We start from the raw sequence: 17,921 nt of genomic DNA, 5'->3' as shown, positions 1-17,921 counted from the left end.
TTCCTAAGCTAAGTGAAATTTTCTAAGCTAAGTGATTGTAGATAGGCCATGAAGATAACTCTATGTTCAAAAATTTTAGCAGTAAATAAAAGTATTCTTTTTTAAAACAAGAAGAAAAAACTTCAATGACATTTCAAGCAAAACATTGTAAAAGGTCCAAAGTCAAAATGTAAACAAACGCGATTTTTACTGCAAACGATGCTTTCAGTCGTTAACTATCACTACGTATCGAGAAAAGTATAATAAGTAGATTGTTAGTTGAAAAAAATACAGTTTTGCAAAAGACCTAAGTTTATGAAATCTTGTTTGTTTTCATCCTCCACATAGACCCCTTGTACCAAAGGGTCAATATGGAAACTGGTTTGTTTTGTTTTGAAATTGTGTTAGTGCTAGAGACAAACACAACGCCGTTTCAAAACAAAAATCAAAACAAAGTATGGCCCTTTGCTAAAACAACCAGCGACCGTGATGCAACGAAGTAGCTATGCCGTGCAAAGCCTGCCACGAAGCACATTTTCACTTACGGTTGCGTCGGAAAGGACGATCATCAACCTGGCCCACTTGTACACGGGAACGACGAACAGTTGCACAGCCCGCAGGAAAGTCCAGAAAACTTATGCGGAAATAGTTTTACGGCCAAGCCTAGAGCCAAGCGCAAATCGTACATCACCAAGCGGGCGTCTTCCACCGCCCTGCTTCGGCAGCAACAAGTTCCTGACAGCTTGGTCACTTTGACTTCGTGATTTTTCACAGCTCCTACTGAAACATTGATATGTTAACAGGGCATTCAACTACACTTTACAATGCTATTAGACTTACCTGCGTTTATTTTGATCCTTGGGGAGTGGTGAGAACTATCGTGAAGTAACGGGAACTTCTTTCTGATTCTTCAGAATCAATTCTTGAGGGATAAAAATCCCTACTTTATTGCACCTACCACTTTGCCTACAGCTTTAGGTGTCAGACGATCTCTTTTTTTGCAAAAAATATCACAAAAATCATTCAAAGACCTCAAAATCAAATTAAAACACCGAAAAACTAAATTCGCTGCAAAAGGCCAAAAAGAAAAGTGAAGTTTGTTTTGGTTAATCCTGTTTTGGCCACTGGTCGAACAAACAAAGCATAAACATAAACAAAACAGAATCGTGTTTGGCCTGGGGCCAAAACGGAAAGTGAAACTGCCACTGTTTACAAAGGTATTAAAACGCAAAGGGCCAACACATATCGCTTGGAACACAAATTTTATTGCAGGGTCTATGTTGCTTTTTTATGAATTTTCTCGAATAAAAATCATTTGTTGGTAAATTTGAACATTAGGCAATGTATACGTAATAGTTTTCCCTCTTTTAAGGGAATAATCCTTCAAATTCTCACAGTTCTATTAAAATAGGATTTGAAAAACTTTTCCCAAACTTCAAATTGATTTTTCTCAATGTTTTGAAAATCGACAACGTGCCTTTTACAATGTTTTGCTTGAATTTTTCTTGACATTTTCCATCCCTGCCTTCCAAGCACACCTGCGCAACACCATCAACCTTGGTCCCTGACAGCTGTCACCCCGTGCGAACGCACCCCATATTGACAACCCGCATCGCAGCGCAGCGCCACCGAACGGGACTTTCATTCATCGCCGCGATCGCACAACCACAGTCGTCATTCCGTTCCGTCGAGTCCCGTGTGTGGTTGTCCGTGGCCGCGTTCCGTGCCAGCTTCAAAAGTGTAGTGCTCTCATCGCTTTCGGTCGTGACATTTTTCCTTCCTTCGTGGCCGTTTTTCGCTGCGTTCGTCGTGCGCGTTCCGGAAATCCGACGGGTAATCCGTTCCGGTCACGAAGCAATGTTCCCGTCCGGTGGATAGTGTGGCCACTTCGAGGGCCTTCGCAAGGCAAGGCGCAGCACACCCCCCTCTCTTCTGTCGAAAGTGCAGAAAGAATCCGAAAATGTTAATTGATCCCGACTAGAACCACTACACAAACGGAACCGACGACGACGACGGCCGTCCCACGGTGGGTGTATTGGTGTCGTCTGGGTGGCCAGCGCACGGCGGTTTGTGTGTGCGGGTAGGTGTAGTACATACCTCTTCATTCATTCGTCCCATGTCGGGCTGTCCCAGAGTTGTGCTGGCTGATGAATGTGTCCGTCTGTTGGGTTCTGCTGGCTGGCTAGCTGGCCGGAAACCCCGTCCCCTCGCTGGCAAGTCTAAATTATGACAGGTCCAGTTCAGTCCAGCACCGAGGGTTCTCTTGTTTATATTTGTGTGGTGGTACATCTGTTGCGTTTTTTTGATTAAAGGTGTAGAAAATGATTCAATATTCGTGTACAGTTTATCGGAACTTGTTACTTGATTTGTGGGAGAAAAGAGTGGTTTAAGCTTGAGGAACCATGACTAAAGCTATGATAAAAATAACTAGATTAGTGGGCTAAGTCCTTTCTAAAGGAAAAACGGTTTTTGCATGTTCAATAGGAACTTTTCAATATATTTCTTAAGTTTTTTTCGTTGTAACTTCTAGAACAAATATATATTTTCTAAAATGACTCGCATAATCCTCCGAAATTTTTTCTTATGACCTCTAAATCAATTTAAGGTGGTCAAAACAACAAATCAAAAGGATACTCTTTTGTACGAACAATAAACTTGTTAAAAATTTAATCCAAACAAATTAATTTTCAATTTGCATTCGTAAAAAATTTGGAATATGACAGTAATGGTTTCAGTGTGTTTCGAACAATTTTCTCAAGTGTAGCTCAAATTAAATTTTTCACATCCTAAAATCGTGGAACACCTAGAATTCGCTAAAAGTTTAGTATTTCAAATGATTCAGCTTTTATCAATCGAAATCTGAGATGTGATTGCATTCTTTGCACAGTTTTGACCAAAAAACTACTAAAAAAAATCGCGTTGAAACCTTTAAATTGCAAAAGCAGTTTTTTAAAAACTTTTATCGTTTTTTGTAGAAACCGCTTAATTCGGGTCGCTAATTTCGCCACTCACAAACCGAACTTGCTTTAAATGTTTCAAACATAGTAGAACTATTGTTAGATTTATGATTTGGAATGCTGTTTATCTGTTTCTATGGAAAAAGTAACCAAGAGACCAAAATCCGACCAAATGTCTGTGTGTATGCTACTTACTAGCCAAAAAGATCAAATTTAATGCACTTTTGATCATAATTTCTATTTTGCGAGACCATTTCTCATCATTTTGTTGGCACACACAGTGACACACGAGAGAAACCCTCAAACGTCTTATGAATATCGCCAAAGTCAACTTTTCACTTTCGCTTCACGGCGCTTTCAATACAAAACTGCCCCCAACTTTCGGCAACATGTTCTTTTGCACATTAGTTAGTCACTCACTTGAAAAATAATCCAGGAACATGTAAATAACTAGCAAGCGCCATCAAAAAAACAAACGCGCTAAGTCTTTTGACGTTTGACTTTTGATTACCCATTCTAATCGAAGGCTGAAGAAAACCGAGTGAGAAGCGAAGGCAAATAAAGAACAAAGGGTGGCCACCAAAACCACCATGCTACTTGTTCGCTTAAAATTTCATCAAATTTTGGCAGCACTAAGCAGACCCAAAAGAGCGCTGGAAGTAAAAAAAAACTGAGCTGAAAATAGAAAAATGGGCGTTGCCCAATGCATTCTCGTTTGATTAGAATACATTTTGGAAATATTTTTTTTCAAATGCTTGTTAAAGGAATAGAATAACTTTTAGGAAAAGTGAAAATAAACAGGATTATTCACAAAAAGTTGCTCTACTCGTTGGTGTACTTGGTTTTAGTAAATTTCAAGGAACACTCCAGATTATCCAGCATCATTTAAACACGACCGCTTATTAGGCTTAAAATGGGTATATTTCCCTAATATTTTTATTTAAAAAAGTTATCAGACCATTAATAAAACATAACCAAGCTTGTGTTTCATTGGTTTCAGTGTGTGAAGTCATTATTTTGTAAAAAATATGTACTCCTGGAGAGGACCAAAGTTTCTTTGTTTGTTTACATTCTTATGATAAAAGTGTTCCTAATTTGTGTATTTCAGGGGTTTTGTTTTTCTGTTTTTCTTTTAAAACTTGATATAAAACATAAAAAAATACAGTCGGTCAATACATCAATCGAAAGATCACAAGAAAAGCTTGCACACGAAGCTAAAATCAAATTATTATGTTTTATTATCGATTTGCTATGATTTTTTTTAACATTGGTCGATCTGTAAACTGTTCCGAGTATGAGGGATGACTGTAATCAAATGACCTATCCAACGAGCCCAAAACATTAAAGATCGCAAAATTTTGTTCATATCCGTTGATTTTTTGCAAAAGTACACACAGCAATTTGCCTATATAAAAATTATTTTCCCATGCGTCATGGTTGGAAATTGCTCTATAAAAAAAATTAAACTAAGTAAATCGTCCGCGACTCAGCAATTTTCAACATCAAATTTCAAAGATTTTAACATTTAAAAAAAACTTTAATAAAAACTCTTATTGCATCATTTGGCATAATGCTAGAACATTAGTGGATGCCGCCAAATCGGAAAAGTCAAAAATTTGTCAAAATCCGCGAAAAAGTTTGTAATTTGTGATTTTCCGTGGAAATAAGTCTGTACAGCCTGGACTTTACTATCCGAAGTTTCGATTGTCTGAAGTTCGGTTATCCGAAGGTTTGCTTAATTTCCCGGGATATTTTTTAAACTGTCATAAAATCCATGCATTCATTATATTTGTTAGGGTTTGGTTTAAGCTTAAAATCATAGAATTACCTCAATACTTTTAATTGGTGATAATGTGAACTTCATTCTAAACTAAATTTCATATAAGTTTAGAATAACATGTTTCCTACAGAATGCTGATATATGTGCATAATATAATTTTAATGTTGTAAAATTCACAACCAAATTTGAATTTTCAAACCAAAATTTGCAGTATTTTTTTCTATTTAATTTCGGGAAAACCGGGAGAAAATATGAAAATTCTAGAGCGTCCAATTTCCCGGGGTTACAAAATTCCCGGGAAACGGGAAATTTTCAACAAATTTCCCGGGAAATCCCGGGAATTCCCGGGAAATTTGAAATTTAACGAATTTTATTCTGATCCTGTTTCTGATTAATCTTTTACAACGAAATTGTATAGAACAGCAACTTTAATGGTCAAAATGAGTGTGAGGATCAATTATTGGCTTGACTGCTTGTAAAAAATCATGCAACTTTGAGAAAATATAAGAAATTTCTTATTTTTAAATCTTTTAAATCAGGGTTGTTGCCCAACCTTTAGGCCTTGCGGGCCAAATTTGTTGTTTCAAAAGCGTTGGCGGGCCGGATAGTTTTCGTTGACGAAACACAGATGATTTCAATTTTAAATAAATTTTTCTCAATTTTTATCCTTAACATTTCAAGTTACAAAGAATGCTGAAGAAGGAGGATGCACATTGCACACAAACTTCAAATGAATCTCGATTTCTGTGTTATTTTTCCTACAAGGCTCTTTAAAATTCAAAATGTTGCTTTAAAAAAAAAACAGTTTTAATTGTTTTTCTTCTAAAATGATAACTTCATTAATGTTGTACCAAAGATTTTTTAAGTTTTCAAATTTCAATTATAAAAAGCCGTCCAAATTTAAGGCAAAAAATGTTCAAAACTTTATTTTAAATATTTTTTTGCATTAAATTTTCTTGAAAATCAATTACACTGTTTATTACTCTCATTTCATTATTTCATTAAATAAATATTTGCAATGTCATAAAAAAGGGCCATTCATTGAACAATTTTCAGGATCCCTCACGGGCCAGATGAAATGGCTTCATGGGCCGGATCCGGCCCGCGGGCCGTAGGTTGGGCAGGCCTGTTTTAAATCGTCTCAAATGAAAGAAAATATTGTTATTATTTTTGTTGAGAAGACATTTTTTAAATCAAAGTGTTTTGACAGTGAAAGTCTATGCTTCACAACTATAAAATTGCTTTTAAATTTGTCTCAATGACCATAAAGTTAAAATAAAAAAAAAATAAAAAACGAAAAAAATCAACTTGTAAATAAATAAATCATTGAATTCACCTTGAAAATCTAATTTCTAGCGCTTTTTAACTTGAAACACTATTTTTTAACTTGAAAATTTGATACGAAGTTGTTTTTTAATGGTTTTTCATGGTTTTTTGATATGATTTTAGTTATATGGTATTCAGCCTTATAAATCAATTAGATTAAAATAACTTTGAGTATTTAAAAGTGGTTGAAATTCAGCAATATTTTTTCATATATAACCCTCTTACGCCCTTGGTAGATCACGTGCTCCATACATTTATAACTTCAATATGTAATTTCTCGAATACTTAGAAACAAATTCTTCTCGCACAACCCTTTTTTTAAAATTTGATTATATCAGTTCAATTTCCATCCAACATCCAAGGTAAAAAAAAGTCAAAAAAATCTCAATGTTGATCTTGGCCGGAAAATGTAAATATCTTATTTTCAAATGATATTACAAAAAAAACATTAAAAAAGGTTGTCATAAATAATTTAGTTTATATTCATTCCATAACAGCATGAGTTTTGTTGTCCAACATATAAGCAAATTAATATTCCTAGTGGTGAATGCTTCAGAAATAAATATTATCTGAATTAAACCTCGACATGAAATTTACAGACGAGCTGATTAGTTCAATATGAACAGTAGATGGAAATAAATAAAATCAAATCAAGTTCTCCAATTATTATTTTTTGTATAATTTCAAAACATTGCTGCCCAAAATGTAGGAAAATGTATACTTCTGCTTGCATTTCGGGAATTCTCGGGAAATTTACAAATTTCCCGGGAAACGGGAAATATCTTTTTCCGGGAAATCCTGGAAATTCCCGGGATTTTTTTTCCGGGACCGGAAATTGGACGCTCTAGAAAATTCCCGGGACTCGGGAATTCCCGACTTTGATAAAATATCGAGAGTTTTGTACCTGGAATTCCCGGGATGGACGCACTAGAACTTCAAATAATCAAATCATGAACATTTTTTTTTATTTTCTTACCTTTGACATCAAATTCGAGTTCGGCGACCCCATTTTAGACAAATTCGAATGGTTTATTGATTGAAAAAAATCGAAATCACTTTAGAGTAATTTTAGGGTTCATAGGGGAACAGCATCTAATTCCAGCTTGCCTCTAATGTTGCCATATCAGCACTGTGATATCTAATTACAGCTCATTGAAAGTGTTTACAACTGAAATCGAGTGATAAATAGCTAAACAGGAAGTGAGCAAGTTTTTTAAAAAGTGAAAATCAGCAAATTGGATGGTGTTAGGAGCGATTGCTTAACCTGCCAAACATACGACAATTTCCCCTACTTAAGCTTGACAATCAAAAATATGACAATGAAATTATTTTATCTCGATTCGATTATCCGAATCGAAAGTGCTACAATGTACTTTTTAGAACTATTGTTTTTGGTGATAACAAGTAAGCCATTACATGAGTAGCAGCAGGGACCATCCACAAACCACATGGACACTTTTTTGAAATCTCGGACATCCTCCCCCCCCCCGTCGTGGACAATTTTCGTTAAAAAAACTTTTGTATGGAGCGTGGACAATCGCAAACTAATGAGGTTTTTGAAAACGCGCAAAAACTTTAATGTCAAAGCGCCAGATCCGGTCGCAACAATGCATATTTGGGATCTGGGACGTTGATGTAGGGGTAAGCGTGGTTGCCTCGTAATATTTGAACAAACCCCTGCGATACGCCTGGCCGCTTTAACGCTTATGATGTTTCAATGCATTCAAATGCAATGGCGCACATATTTATTTAAGATGTTCAAACTTTATTTTTACTTTAAATGTACTATCACTAAAGAAGCTTATATGCTTTTTAGAAAAAAAAAATCACTGTTTATATTTAGTTAATTTAGTTAAAATACATATACATTTTAGGTAAAATTGATAAAAAGTCGGAATTTTACCTAAGAGTTGCGTTAGAGAATTTGAACGGTGTGCGTCGCGTCCTGTCTCGTCAGAGGCGCTGGAGCAGAAATCCCACGTTAGAGGAAGGCCATGCCCAGGGGGGCGTAGTGCCAATAGTTTCGTTTTTTTGCGTCGCGGTCATCACGCAGGATTTTCGTTGCCGTTTCCGTCTTTGTTGTCCCCCCGATTGTGTGTGTATTTCGTCCGGGTGGTTTCAGGTTTTCGCATGTTATTTGGTTTTATCTTTCCACAGCCGGCTGTCTAAGATTGAATCATTTATGCTAAACTCAACACCAAATAACCGGGAACTGTCTCATCCGCTTCCTCCGACTGTTTGCCTTGAGAATGCATAATTCATCACACCATTAAACAAAATTAATTGATTATTGGGTCGCATCATCATCCTCTATGTTGAATCCTGGCCATTACCCTTACCCACTAACAAAATCCCAAGTAGAAGTAGTTTTCCGGCACACGTGGGGCTGTGGATAACGTATAGAACCCACCCTTTGTAGCAACCTGTGCTAACTAACATTCCCGTCCCAATCCCCCGAGATTTACAAACTGACATGGCGGGCGCCGTTGGTGGCCAACGATTGTTACCTATTTGCTCCAGATTTAGTTTTAATGATCTTGATGTTTTATCTTTTCAGCGCATTCATACATGCTGTTGATAAGGGAAACACCATTAGATCGTTTAAGCGTATGGTCGGTTGTATAGATAGGACATTACGGTCCTGTTCAGCAACGGAGAAGGACAACCATGGGTGGTCTCTCATGCTCATGCTCAAAAAGTCGTAATTTTGCCTAAAATTTGTTAAAAACTAGTTTTGTTTATAAAATTATGATTTATATTGCATTTTATACTAAATTCGAAGCACGAATCACAAGTTTTCACATTTTACATAAAATTGGTTCAACTGAAATTGCCTATAAATTTGGAGTTTTTTTTTATTTCACAAACACATATTATTTATTATTTACAAACTTATTTAACCATCTCCTAGTGGAAAATTGTGCAAAGAATCCGAAAATGAAAAATCATTTTCATTGAGAGAATCATGACACTTTGAGGAGTTTAAAATAATGACTTTCATCAACATTTTCTTAACTATAGTTAACTAACTTTTTAAACTTTTCAAAATTTTATGAAAAGTTCTTGTTGAGGTACTTCGAATACTTCTCTACCACGGTCAGTATGATTCTAAACCATTCCATACATATTTAAATTGCACTCTTCATTTTGCGGAAAAATCGCAAACCTATCAAAGACACCCCCGGCTATCAAAGTCACCCCGTTTTACGGTATTGAAAGTTCCATACAAACCTTCGGATAATTGAACTTCGAATAATCGAGTCTGGAATGTACTTGCTGGGAAAATTATGTGTAGAACTGTAGGGACCATCCATAAACCACGTGGACATTTTTTTTTTTGAAAATTTCCAGACCCTTCATCGAGGTGTATTAAATTTGATTTATCATCCTATTATATGTTAGAAATAGTTGGAGCAAAACTTTTTTTCAGCACCAGTTCAACCTTGTGGCGCCCGAATTTAAAAGGGGTCAACTGAATGTGTGTGATTGATCCATTTGTGTCTCTTAGAACAACACAGCAATCAATCAATCTTAAGCGAAGAGTCTTTTTTCATATTTATCAAGCATGTTTTTTTTTCTTCTTATTGATTTTAGTATTGGGTTGGGTTGCGCTTCAACAAAACAGGTAAAGCTGAAAAAGTAGTTGAGATTGCAGTAAAATTCCGTAAATTATCAAAAGTAAAATAAACTTATTCCACCATCCTAATCAAAACCTTTTTTTCTACCCTCTCTTTTCCAGTTCTCTTCCTCGTCGTGGACACTGTGTAGTGAGACATGGACAAAGGTGTGTGTTGCCATTCGTCGACGAGCACCACCATTTCGACTGCCAACACTGCCCGGGTCCGCAAAACAGTGCACTTTTTTTTGAGTTTGCTTCATCTCCGGAGTAGTACCTAGTTTGGCCTATTCCGATTGTTCCAAGAAGAGATGATTGGGAAGTAGACATCGCCGAAGACGAAGCTGAAACAACGCGTAGAGAGAGAAGTTACGAAAAGTGTGTGCGTTTGCGTTTTGTGTGTATCGAAGAATTGTATACAGTAGTAGCAGCAGCAGAAGAAGGCACAACAGCCTCTTTTGCCATTCATGAGAAGGAAAGAAAGAAATCACAGTCTCGAGCTGCTAAAGGTGCCCTGGCCGTGGTTGTCGACGACGGAGTCTGAAAGAGGGAAGAAGTAACAAAATATCACAGCACCAACCCAGTTGTTGCCTGTGTTTTTCGAAAAAGTGAAAAAGTAGTTTAGTAATAATCGAAATTTGACGCAAAAAACGCAACCACAAAGTGAAATCATCGAGAGTTGCATTCGTATATAAATTTTGTGTTGCACACGAAAAAAGAGGAAAAAAGAGAGGAGGCCAAAGTGCTGTTATTAGAAAAAATAGTATATTCAAATGTGCGAAAAGTGAAGAAAGAAGCAAAAGGCAAAATAAAAATACGCGAAAAAATAAAAATATACACACAGTCGTGTGGTCGTCGTCGTCGCCTACTTGGTCGATACACTCACAAACATGTGCGGCGCCGCGATTGTGTGCGTCCAAGTCGTTTATTGTAATTCACCACGACCGCGACCGCGACGGCATAAAGTATAATCTGGTCTACTGCTGGTCCGTCGCTGCCCCTGCTTCTGCTTCTTCGTGTTTTGTTGTGCTGTGCGAACACGGTCTCGGTCTCCAAAGCCGAAGGAAGAAGGCTCGAAAAAGTGAAGTGGAATCGAAAAAAGATCGACCACGAGAAAAGTCAGAAGTAGTACCCACACAGTAGAGGCTGCTGTTGTGTTGTGTTGTGTTGTGCGCGATAGCGGTAAATAAATGCAAAGTGTGATTGAGAGCAGCAGCATCAGCAGTGCCAGGCTGAGCCAGATTTAGAGCTGCTCGGTGCTGGAGGAGGGTCGGAGAATAGCAGAAATTGTCACTGCCACTGCGAATAGTAGTATCAGCAAGCAGCAGAAGCAACAACAAGCGGAGCAAAATGAATAAGCTGGAATACACGCGACGGAATGGTACCCAGAAGATACGGATTACGAGTAAGTTGATCTATAATTTACCTTAACTGAGAGTCTGTTTTGGTTTTTGAAACATAATAAAAAATAACAGATAACCAGAATTTGGCCAAGCTGTTGTCATTCGCTCCTGTTTGTAGTTTCAAAGGTCTTCAAAACTTCTGGGTCCGAGCTCTAGAAAGTACATAATTCTTTTTATGTGCCAATAATTCGAGCCAAACATTTCATTAGGGTACAAAACCAAAAAGCAAACATTCGGGATTATTCCACTATTCCACTCCATAGTACACTCCCTACATGCCCTCCAAGAATCAGATTGATAGCAAACAATTTCCTATTGAAAAAATCAAAAAAACAAAAGGGCACATAACAATGTTCACTCCAAACCAGAAAAAAAGTTCAATTGTGCCCTTTTCTTTTTCGTTAGTTTTTCGTGGTTAAGGAACTTTCTATGTTATAAAGTGCACTTTTCATACATTCTTAACACTAATTCACTTCAAAACAAAGTTTGGTTAACGTTTCACCAAGGGTTCCTGCAGAAAAAAAACTTCGTCGAAATACAATATTGAATACGGCCCGCGGCTGCTGTTCAGTACACTTTTGAAGAATTTTAATGTTTCACATACCTTATCTGCTCCATTCGATCATAAAACTTCACCAATTATCAAAATTTCCACTGAATTCCTCATTATTTCTAACTAAACAAAAGGGCCCATAAACATCATTCAAAACAACAATCCGGTGACAGCACTTTAGTGCCCTTTTAGTTCTCTTCGAAATTGCATTTAGAAAGGGCCCATTATGAACAGCAGTTGGAAAGCTAAAAGGGCCTAATAACGAGATTTTTTAAAATTATGAGTTTTATTGCGAAAATCAACATAAATTAAGAAGCAGTAAAGCAGAGTTGAGGATAATGGTGTGTTTTATCGAATCATCAGTAAAAATACCATCAGTCATGCTTATTTTTTAAATAGGAATTGAAACAAGTTGTCCATTTTTTGCAAGCGATTTTCTCGAATCGCGGTTTTTGCTTTTATGCCCTAATGAAATGTTTGGCTCGAATTATCAATTGAGTTGTCAAATCTTTAAAATAATTTCCCTCAATACAAAGACCTTTAAATAGGGAAAATTCTCGTAAGTTTGACAGGTTAAGCACACACTCAAAACTTAATCCAAATTACTGATTTTCACTATTTAACTTATTTTGAAAAACGATTAATAAAAACTTGCTTGCTCACTTACTTATGAGCTATTTACAGTGATGTCAACCATCGCGGCGCTCATTTTTGGTTCGCGGCACATTTTTCGTTTGTGGTGCTTTTCAGTTACGGAATTCGACAAAATGGTGTTCGAAGTATTTGTAGAACTCACCAACAGCAACATTTCTTCAGAACATTGTATAGCTGTAAAATTCTTACGCAAAAAGTTACAAGAAGATTTCAGACCTCAGGATCAATGGTTCGCGATGCTTTTGTTAGCCTAACGCATTTTTGGTTGTAACTTTTTTTGTATTCATCAAAAATTAACACTATGTTCAGCAAAATTGTACCATTTGGTGTGTTCTACAAGTCCTTCATACACAACTTTGTCAAATTCAGTAACTGAAAAGCACTACATACAAAAATGTGCCGCGAACCAAAAATAAGTGTCGCGATGGTTGACATCACTGGCTATTTATCACTCGATTTCAGTTGAAAACGCTTTTTATGAGCTGTCAAAGTGCGGATATGCCGAGATTAGAGGCACGATGGAGTTAGATGCTGTTCTCCTATATACTATTGTAGTGACAAAAATATAAACTTATTTTCTTCTTAAACCCATTTCGTACCGTACAAACATATTTGCATAACTTTAAAAGTAATTGTAAAAACTTTCAGTAGGATCAAAAGGGATCCCAATATCTACCAATTAACTTGGCGGGCGTCTTTGATAACAAACAATCCTTGGTTCACATTTGTTCAGATTTTGACGATCTTGGTGTTTAATCTTTTAATCGCATACTTAGTTCAACATGCTGTGTGGGACCATCCATAAACCACGTTGATTTTTTTTCGAAGTCTCTGAACACCCCCTCCCCGCGAACCTCCCTCGTGGACAATTGAAGGTATTTTCTGATCGTTTTTTGTATAGGTCAACATAGGATATGTTGAGGAATATTCGGAAAAAGGGTATGGGTAACAAACTCCCAGATTTTAACATATCAATTATTTTTTCACTATTTTTTTGTTTAATTGACGTTTGCCAAAACAAAATATTTTAACAGACTTTATCCTCTTCGATTTTTTAACATATTTTTTAGCTATTTTTTTTTTTGATGTTTTTTATCGCTAAAATGCAATTTTAGGAAATTATGGAAAAAAAATCCGAACAAAAATACAATAATCATCGCATCAGTAGGTATTTAGCCGGCAGGTGAAGTGTTAGGTTCACTTCAACTACTCTAGTTTTGTTTAAAAAGGTTCAATAAACCAAATTTCAAGTTTTTGCTTTTTGGGTATTTTTAAAACCGGTTTTTAAAAAACGCCCAAAAACAAAAACTGAAAATTTGGTTTATTGGACCTTTTTTTTAAAATTCCAGAACTTTGCCCTACCCTACAAAATTTTGTTTGTCACCCTAATTAAATTAAAATAATGGAAAATCTTATGAGATACCCCCTGGTTTAATTCCTAGCTAAAAATAAGAAACTGTACCAATTTTGAGCCAAATCAGTTAAGGATTAAGGGTCGCTTTTGGTTGATGTAGTTTGTATGGGAAATTTTGCAGAAATGTAAAGGGCAAAGCATAAATTTATTTTTTTTGCCAAAAAGTGGCGTTAAATTTGTCGGATCATTGTTAAGTGTGGGATTATTTTGTAAAATTTTATGACAGACAACATTGTCGAAGACCGCAGAACGATCCGAGTTAACCTTGACGAGCTATTAGCGATTGAAAGAAAACGTTTTTGTATGAATGATTTTTTCCACCAACTTTAATGATCTATATAGTGACATTAGCGACCCTTAAACCTTGACCGATTTCGCTCAAAATGTACACAGTAACTTATTTTCGCCTTAGGAATCGAATCAGGGGGTATCCCTGAGGTCGATTTTTTTTTTGCTGTCGCCCTCATCCATCCCTGAAAACCCCATTTCTAAAAAGCTGAGTAAAATCTCTATATTTTTTTCTTTTTTGAACATTGTTGATTTGACCTTAATTGCTAAGATATGGCATTAAAAAGAACTTAAAAAAAATTATTATCCGGTCCGCAATTTTCAATCTATAATATCTTGGAAACTATTGATCCGAATCTTGATCTTAAAAAGTAAAACTAGTGTAAAATTTGTCCAACATTTCCAATTTTGTTTTCGGAAATTTTTAAATCAAGACATACATTTTAAAAGGGCTTAGATCAAATCTAAAAAAATGGACTAAAGGCCCAGGTATTGTCCATAGATTAAGATGCACTATCAATATTTTAGTTGTTGGCTTCTCCCAAGCTGATTTATTTCGCAAAAAATGCATTTTTAGAAACTTTTTCAGAAATGCTCATTCAATTTAGGGTAGCCCATTTTTTCCAGCAAAACTAATGCATGCAGCTTGTAGGAAATTTCACGGCGAAAATTTTGCCTTTGAGAAAATGCAATGTTGACTCTTCAGTGTCGAGATATTTGAGTTTTATTGAGATTTTCTTTTTCAAAATTTCTCAGAATTCAGAAGCAAGGCCTACTAATTACACGACGTTGCAAGCATATATTTTAAAGGTCAGGGTATGTCTTTTTATAGTAATTTTGGTGGCTAATCCGAATCTAGAATCTAATTTCGTGTAAACAGTGAAGATTTGGAGCTACGCCCTTTTGGAATGTTATTTGCGTGTATTAGCTGCAATTGAAATCGCTATTTTTCTCTATTTATTAATCAACCTTTAAGTCTAGCCCCTAATAAATTTAAAAATGAGATTATACGATATTCTTAAGATTCTTAAGATCAATTAAAATGGAACGACACCCAAGGTTTGAACGAGCTTGCAAGTGATTTAAATTGCAGCTAATACAAGTAAGTAACATTCCAAAAGGGCGTAGCTCCAAAACATCACTGGTTACTAAAAATTAGATTCCAGATTGGGATTCAGCGGCCAAAATTACTATGAGAAAGCATACCCTGACCTTTAAGACATATGATTGCAACGACGTGTGATTTTTTTTTTTGAAATTAAATATGTCTTTATTGAACTTTCTTATAATAATTACATTTCTTTTACATGCTAAGTCAGGGGTGCTCAAAGTTTTTGGATGCTGGGCCAATTTTGAAGCTTAAATGAGCTTGCGGGCCTTATGTATAAAATTGGTTATTTATATAAAGAAATTACGTTACATAAATGTAAAAGACTAAAAAATAAATCTAAATCATGGTCGAGGGAAGGCAAAAAAAATAAAAGAATTATGAAAATTGAAAATACAGGCCAGAATATTCAACATTTCAATGAAAAAAATGCTGGAAAATTTTAGAAAAACACATTTAGATACGAAGTCATAATTTTCAAAATATATAAGATTCGACGAAAAAACTACATTTTTGCGAAAAAAACCTTTTCGCTGTTAATCGAAAGTTCACTAAAATTCAAATTATTTTTGAAGAAACCCGAGCATGCCCAAAATGATTATAAACGCAGAGGAATGCATTTTAAATGGATTTCAGCTGATTGCACTTAAATAACAAAAGCTTTGAAAAATATTTGCAACCGCCTTATTCCTCCGATTTAAAATTTTTTTCTGTCTGAATCAGATGGTAGTCAATCAGTTTCGATATACAACTGTCATGAGTTCGAATCCTGAAGTGGAATGTTTCTAAGTGCAAAGTAAGTTTGAAGTTCAGTTTAATGAAATGGTCATAATGACTTTTAAATTAATATGTAATGCTTATATTTTTGCTATTATTACAGTTTTATAAAAAAGCAAAACAATCAAAAAGGTTATGTGTGGTGAGTCACCCAAAACCTCTTATACGCAAATGGACCGACGTTTTACTTCCCAATCCTGTTTTACTTCCCAATTACTGTTCACATTCATTCATTTATTTCAAATTGTTTTACATTTTTGCATTAATTCGAATACATTTGGGTAAAAAAAGAGAAAAAAAATCATTTTAACAACTAATCCTAACTTAAAACTAAAATAAAATTTCTTTGAATTATTCAAAATCATTAGAACGAGTAAACTATGAACTGTATTTTAAGATGAATGCTCCAAGCGTTCTTACTTGTTCCTGGCGAGTTTTGCACCCACGCAGTGTTGTTGTCATCTCGATGAAAATGTTCAGAAGTTCTTGTGGTGAAAACAGGTCACTACTGCCTTCACCTGTTGATGCTGGTTGGTTTTCCCTCAGTTGCTGACTGAAGCCAGGAGGTGTTGTGTTCTCTGCAACTTTTTGCCGCTGATTCAACGGCAATGGCTGCAGATTTGGAACCACTCGAACAGATCCCGCTCCAGGTGACGCCAAAGCAGGAAAATCCACGTCCGTGTATGCTGGTGGTGTTTTGCGACGATTTGGTTGGTGCCTCGTCGTCGCTTGCTGCCGAATTTTTACAAACTCAGCACGTTTTGGGCAGCTTCGATTCTTGGTCGAATGGTCGCCGCCGCAATTAAAGCATTTGGCTTCAATGTTCTCGTTGATTGTTTCGCAAGCTTGAGTTTTGTGCTCACCTCCGCATGTTGCACAACGACTCTTGATAAAACAGTTCCTTCCACCATGCCCAAACTGCAAACAGTTCGAACACTGTGTCACGTCACGGTGCACTGGACGATAATGTTCCCAAGTCACGATGATGTTGAAAATTGCCCGAACTGCTTTCAGCTCAGACGGCGTTGTCGATCCTTTCTCTAGATGAACCAGGTACAGTTGATCACGATACTTGATGTCCTTGTTGTGTCTCGTCATCTTGAAGACTTCGATCACGTTCAACTTAAGAGTTTTCAGCTCTTCTTTCAGCACACTCACATCCATGTCGTACAGGCCTCGGAGGACCTGTTTCATGGGGCGTTTACCTGGATCGTCATGGCTGTAGTATTCAATCTTTGTGTTGTTCAGGAAATCCCGAACGTAGTTGTAATCCTTTCTAGTAGGTAGCAGAATTTTGAGTCCATCAGCACACAAGCGAATGGAAGCTCGTAATGCACCAGATTTGATAAACCCGGTCAGCCACTTTCGCACCGAATCCGATGACGATGTTTTCACAAAAATGGGTGGCAAATTTTCCCGTCGTTCAAATTCTTCCTTCTCGCTCACGTCCACAGGGAGGGTAGCGAACTGGTTTCCAGACGAATTTTGAGCGTCCTTGCTCAAACTGCCTGGCTTTGCAGGTAGCGCTTCGGCATTTTTTAGCTTCTTCAAATCTGCCGATCCTACTGGTGAGGACCGCCTCTTTTTCTTGCCGTGAGGCATTTTTGCACTTTTTAAGCACTTTTTTGGTGTGTGAGGGACGCACGTCTGACTCGCTGCTCTGTCAACCACAGACTCTACGACGTGTGATTAGTTGGCCTTGCTTATGAATTCTGAGAAATTTTGAAAAATTGGATTTTTTTTCTCTTTAAAACTCAAATATCTCGGAAAAAGTTTCGAAAAAGTGCGATTTTTTCGAAATAAATCAGCCTGGGAGAAGCCAAAAACTTAAATTTTGCATCTTAATCTATGGACAAAAAACCAATCGTTTAAGCAAAATACATACCAGATTGAGATTTTTGTATTGATTTCAAGCGATTTAAGAAAATTTGTTAAAAAGTGACTTTTTCAGTAAATCAAATAGGGGGTGCGAAAAGTATTTTATTATTTTTTCTTGTCTATATATTAAAGAAAATTCACTAAAACGATGATTTTCAATCACAACTGAAAGTTTCATGGATGTATTT

The 17,921-nt window shown here is 36.3% G+C and overlaps 1 protein-coding gene across 1 annotated transcript in view; it reads left to right on the top strand.

The window, feature by feature from the left end:
* Positions 1–1,607: 1,607 nt before the first annotated feature.
* LOC6036620 (E3 ubiquitin-protein ligase SMURF2) overlaps positions 1,608–17,921 on the top strand; it is a 103,800-nt gene continuing 87,486 nt past the window's right edge. The window contains exons 1-2 of the mRNA XM_038255517.1: positions 1,608–2,059; positions 9,782–11,063. Coding sequence (XP_038111445.1) covers positions 11,009–11,063 — 55 coding nt within the window. The 5' untranslated portion in view covers positions 1,608–2,059; positions 9,782–11,008. The remainder of the gene's footprint in view (positions 2,060–9,781; positions 11,064–17,921) is intronic.

Source organism: Culex quinquefasciatus, chromosome 2 (genome assembly GCF_015732765.1).
Source record: "Culex quinquefasciatus strain JHB chromosome 2, VPISU_Cqui_1.0_pri_paternal, whole genome shotgun sequence".
NCBI classification, from domain to species: domain Eukaryota; kingdom Metazoa; phylum Arthropoda; class Insecta; order Diptera; family Culicidae; genus Culex; species Culex quinquefasciatus.
Note: the sequence above shows the minus strand (reverse complement) of the source record. Positions and strands in the feature narration are given on the sequence as shown.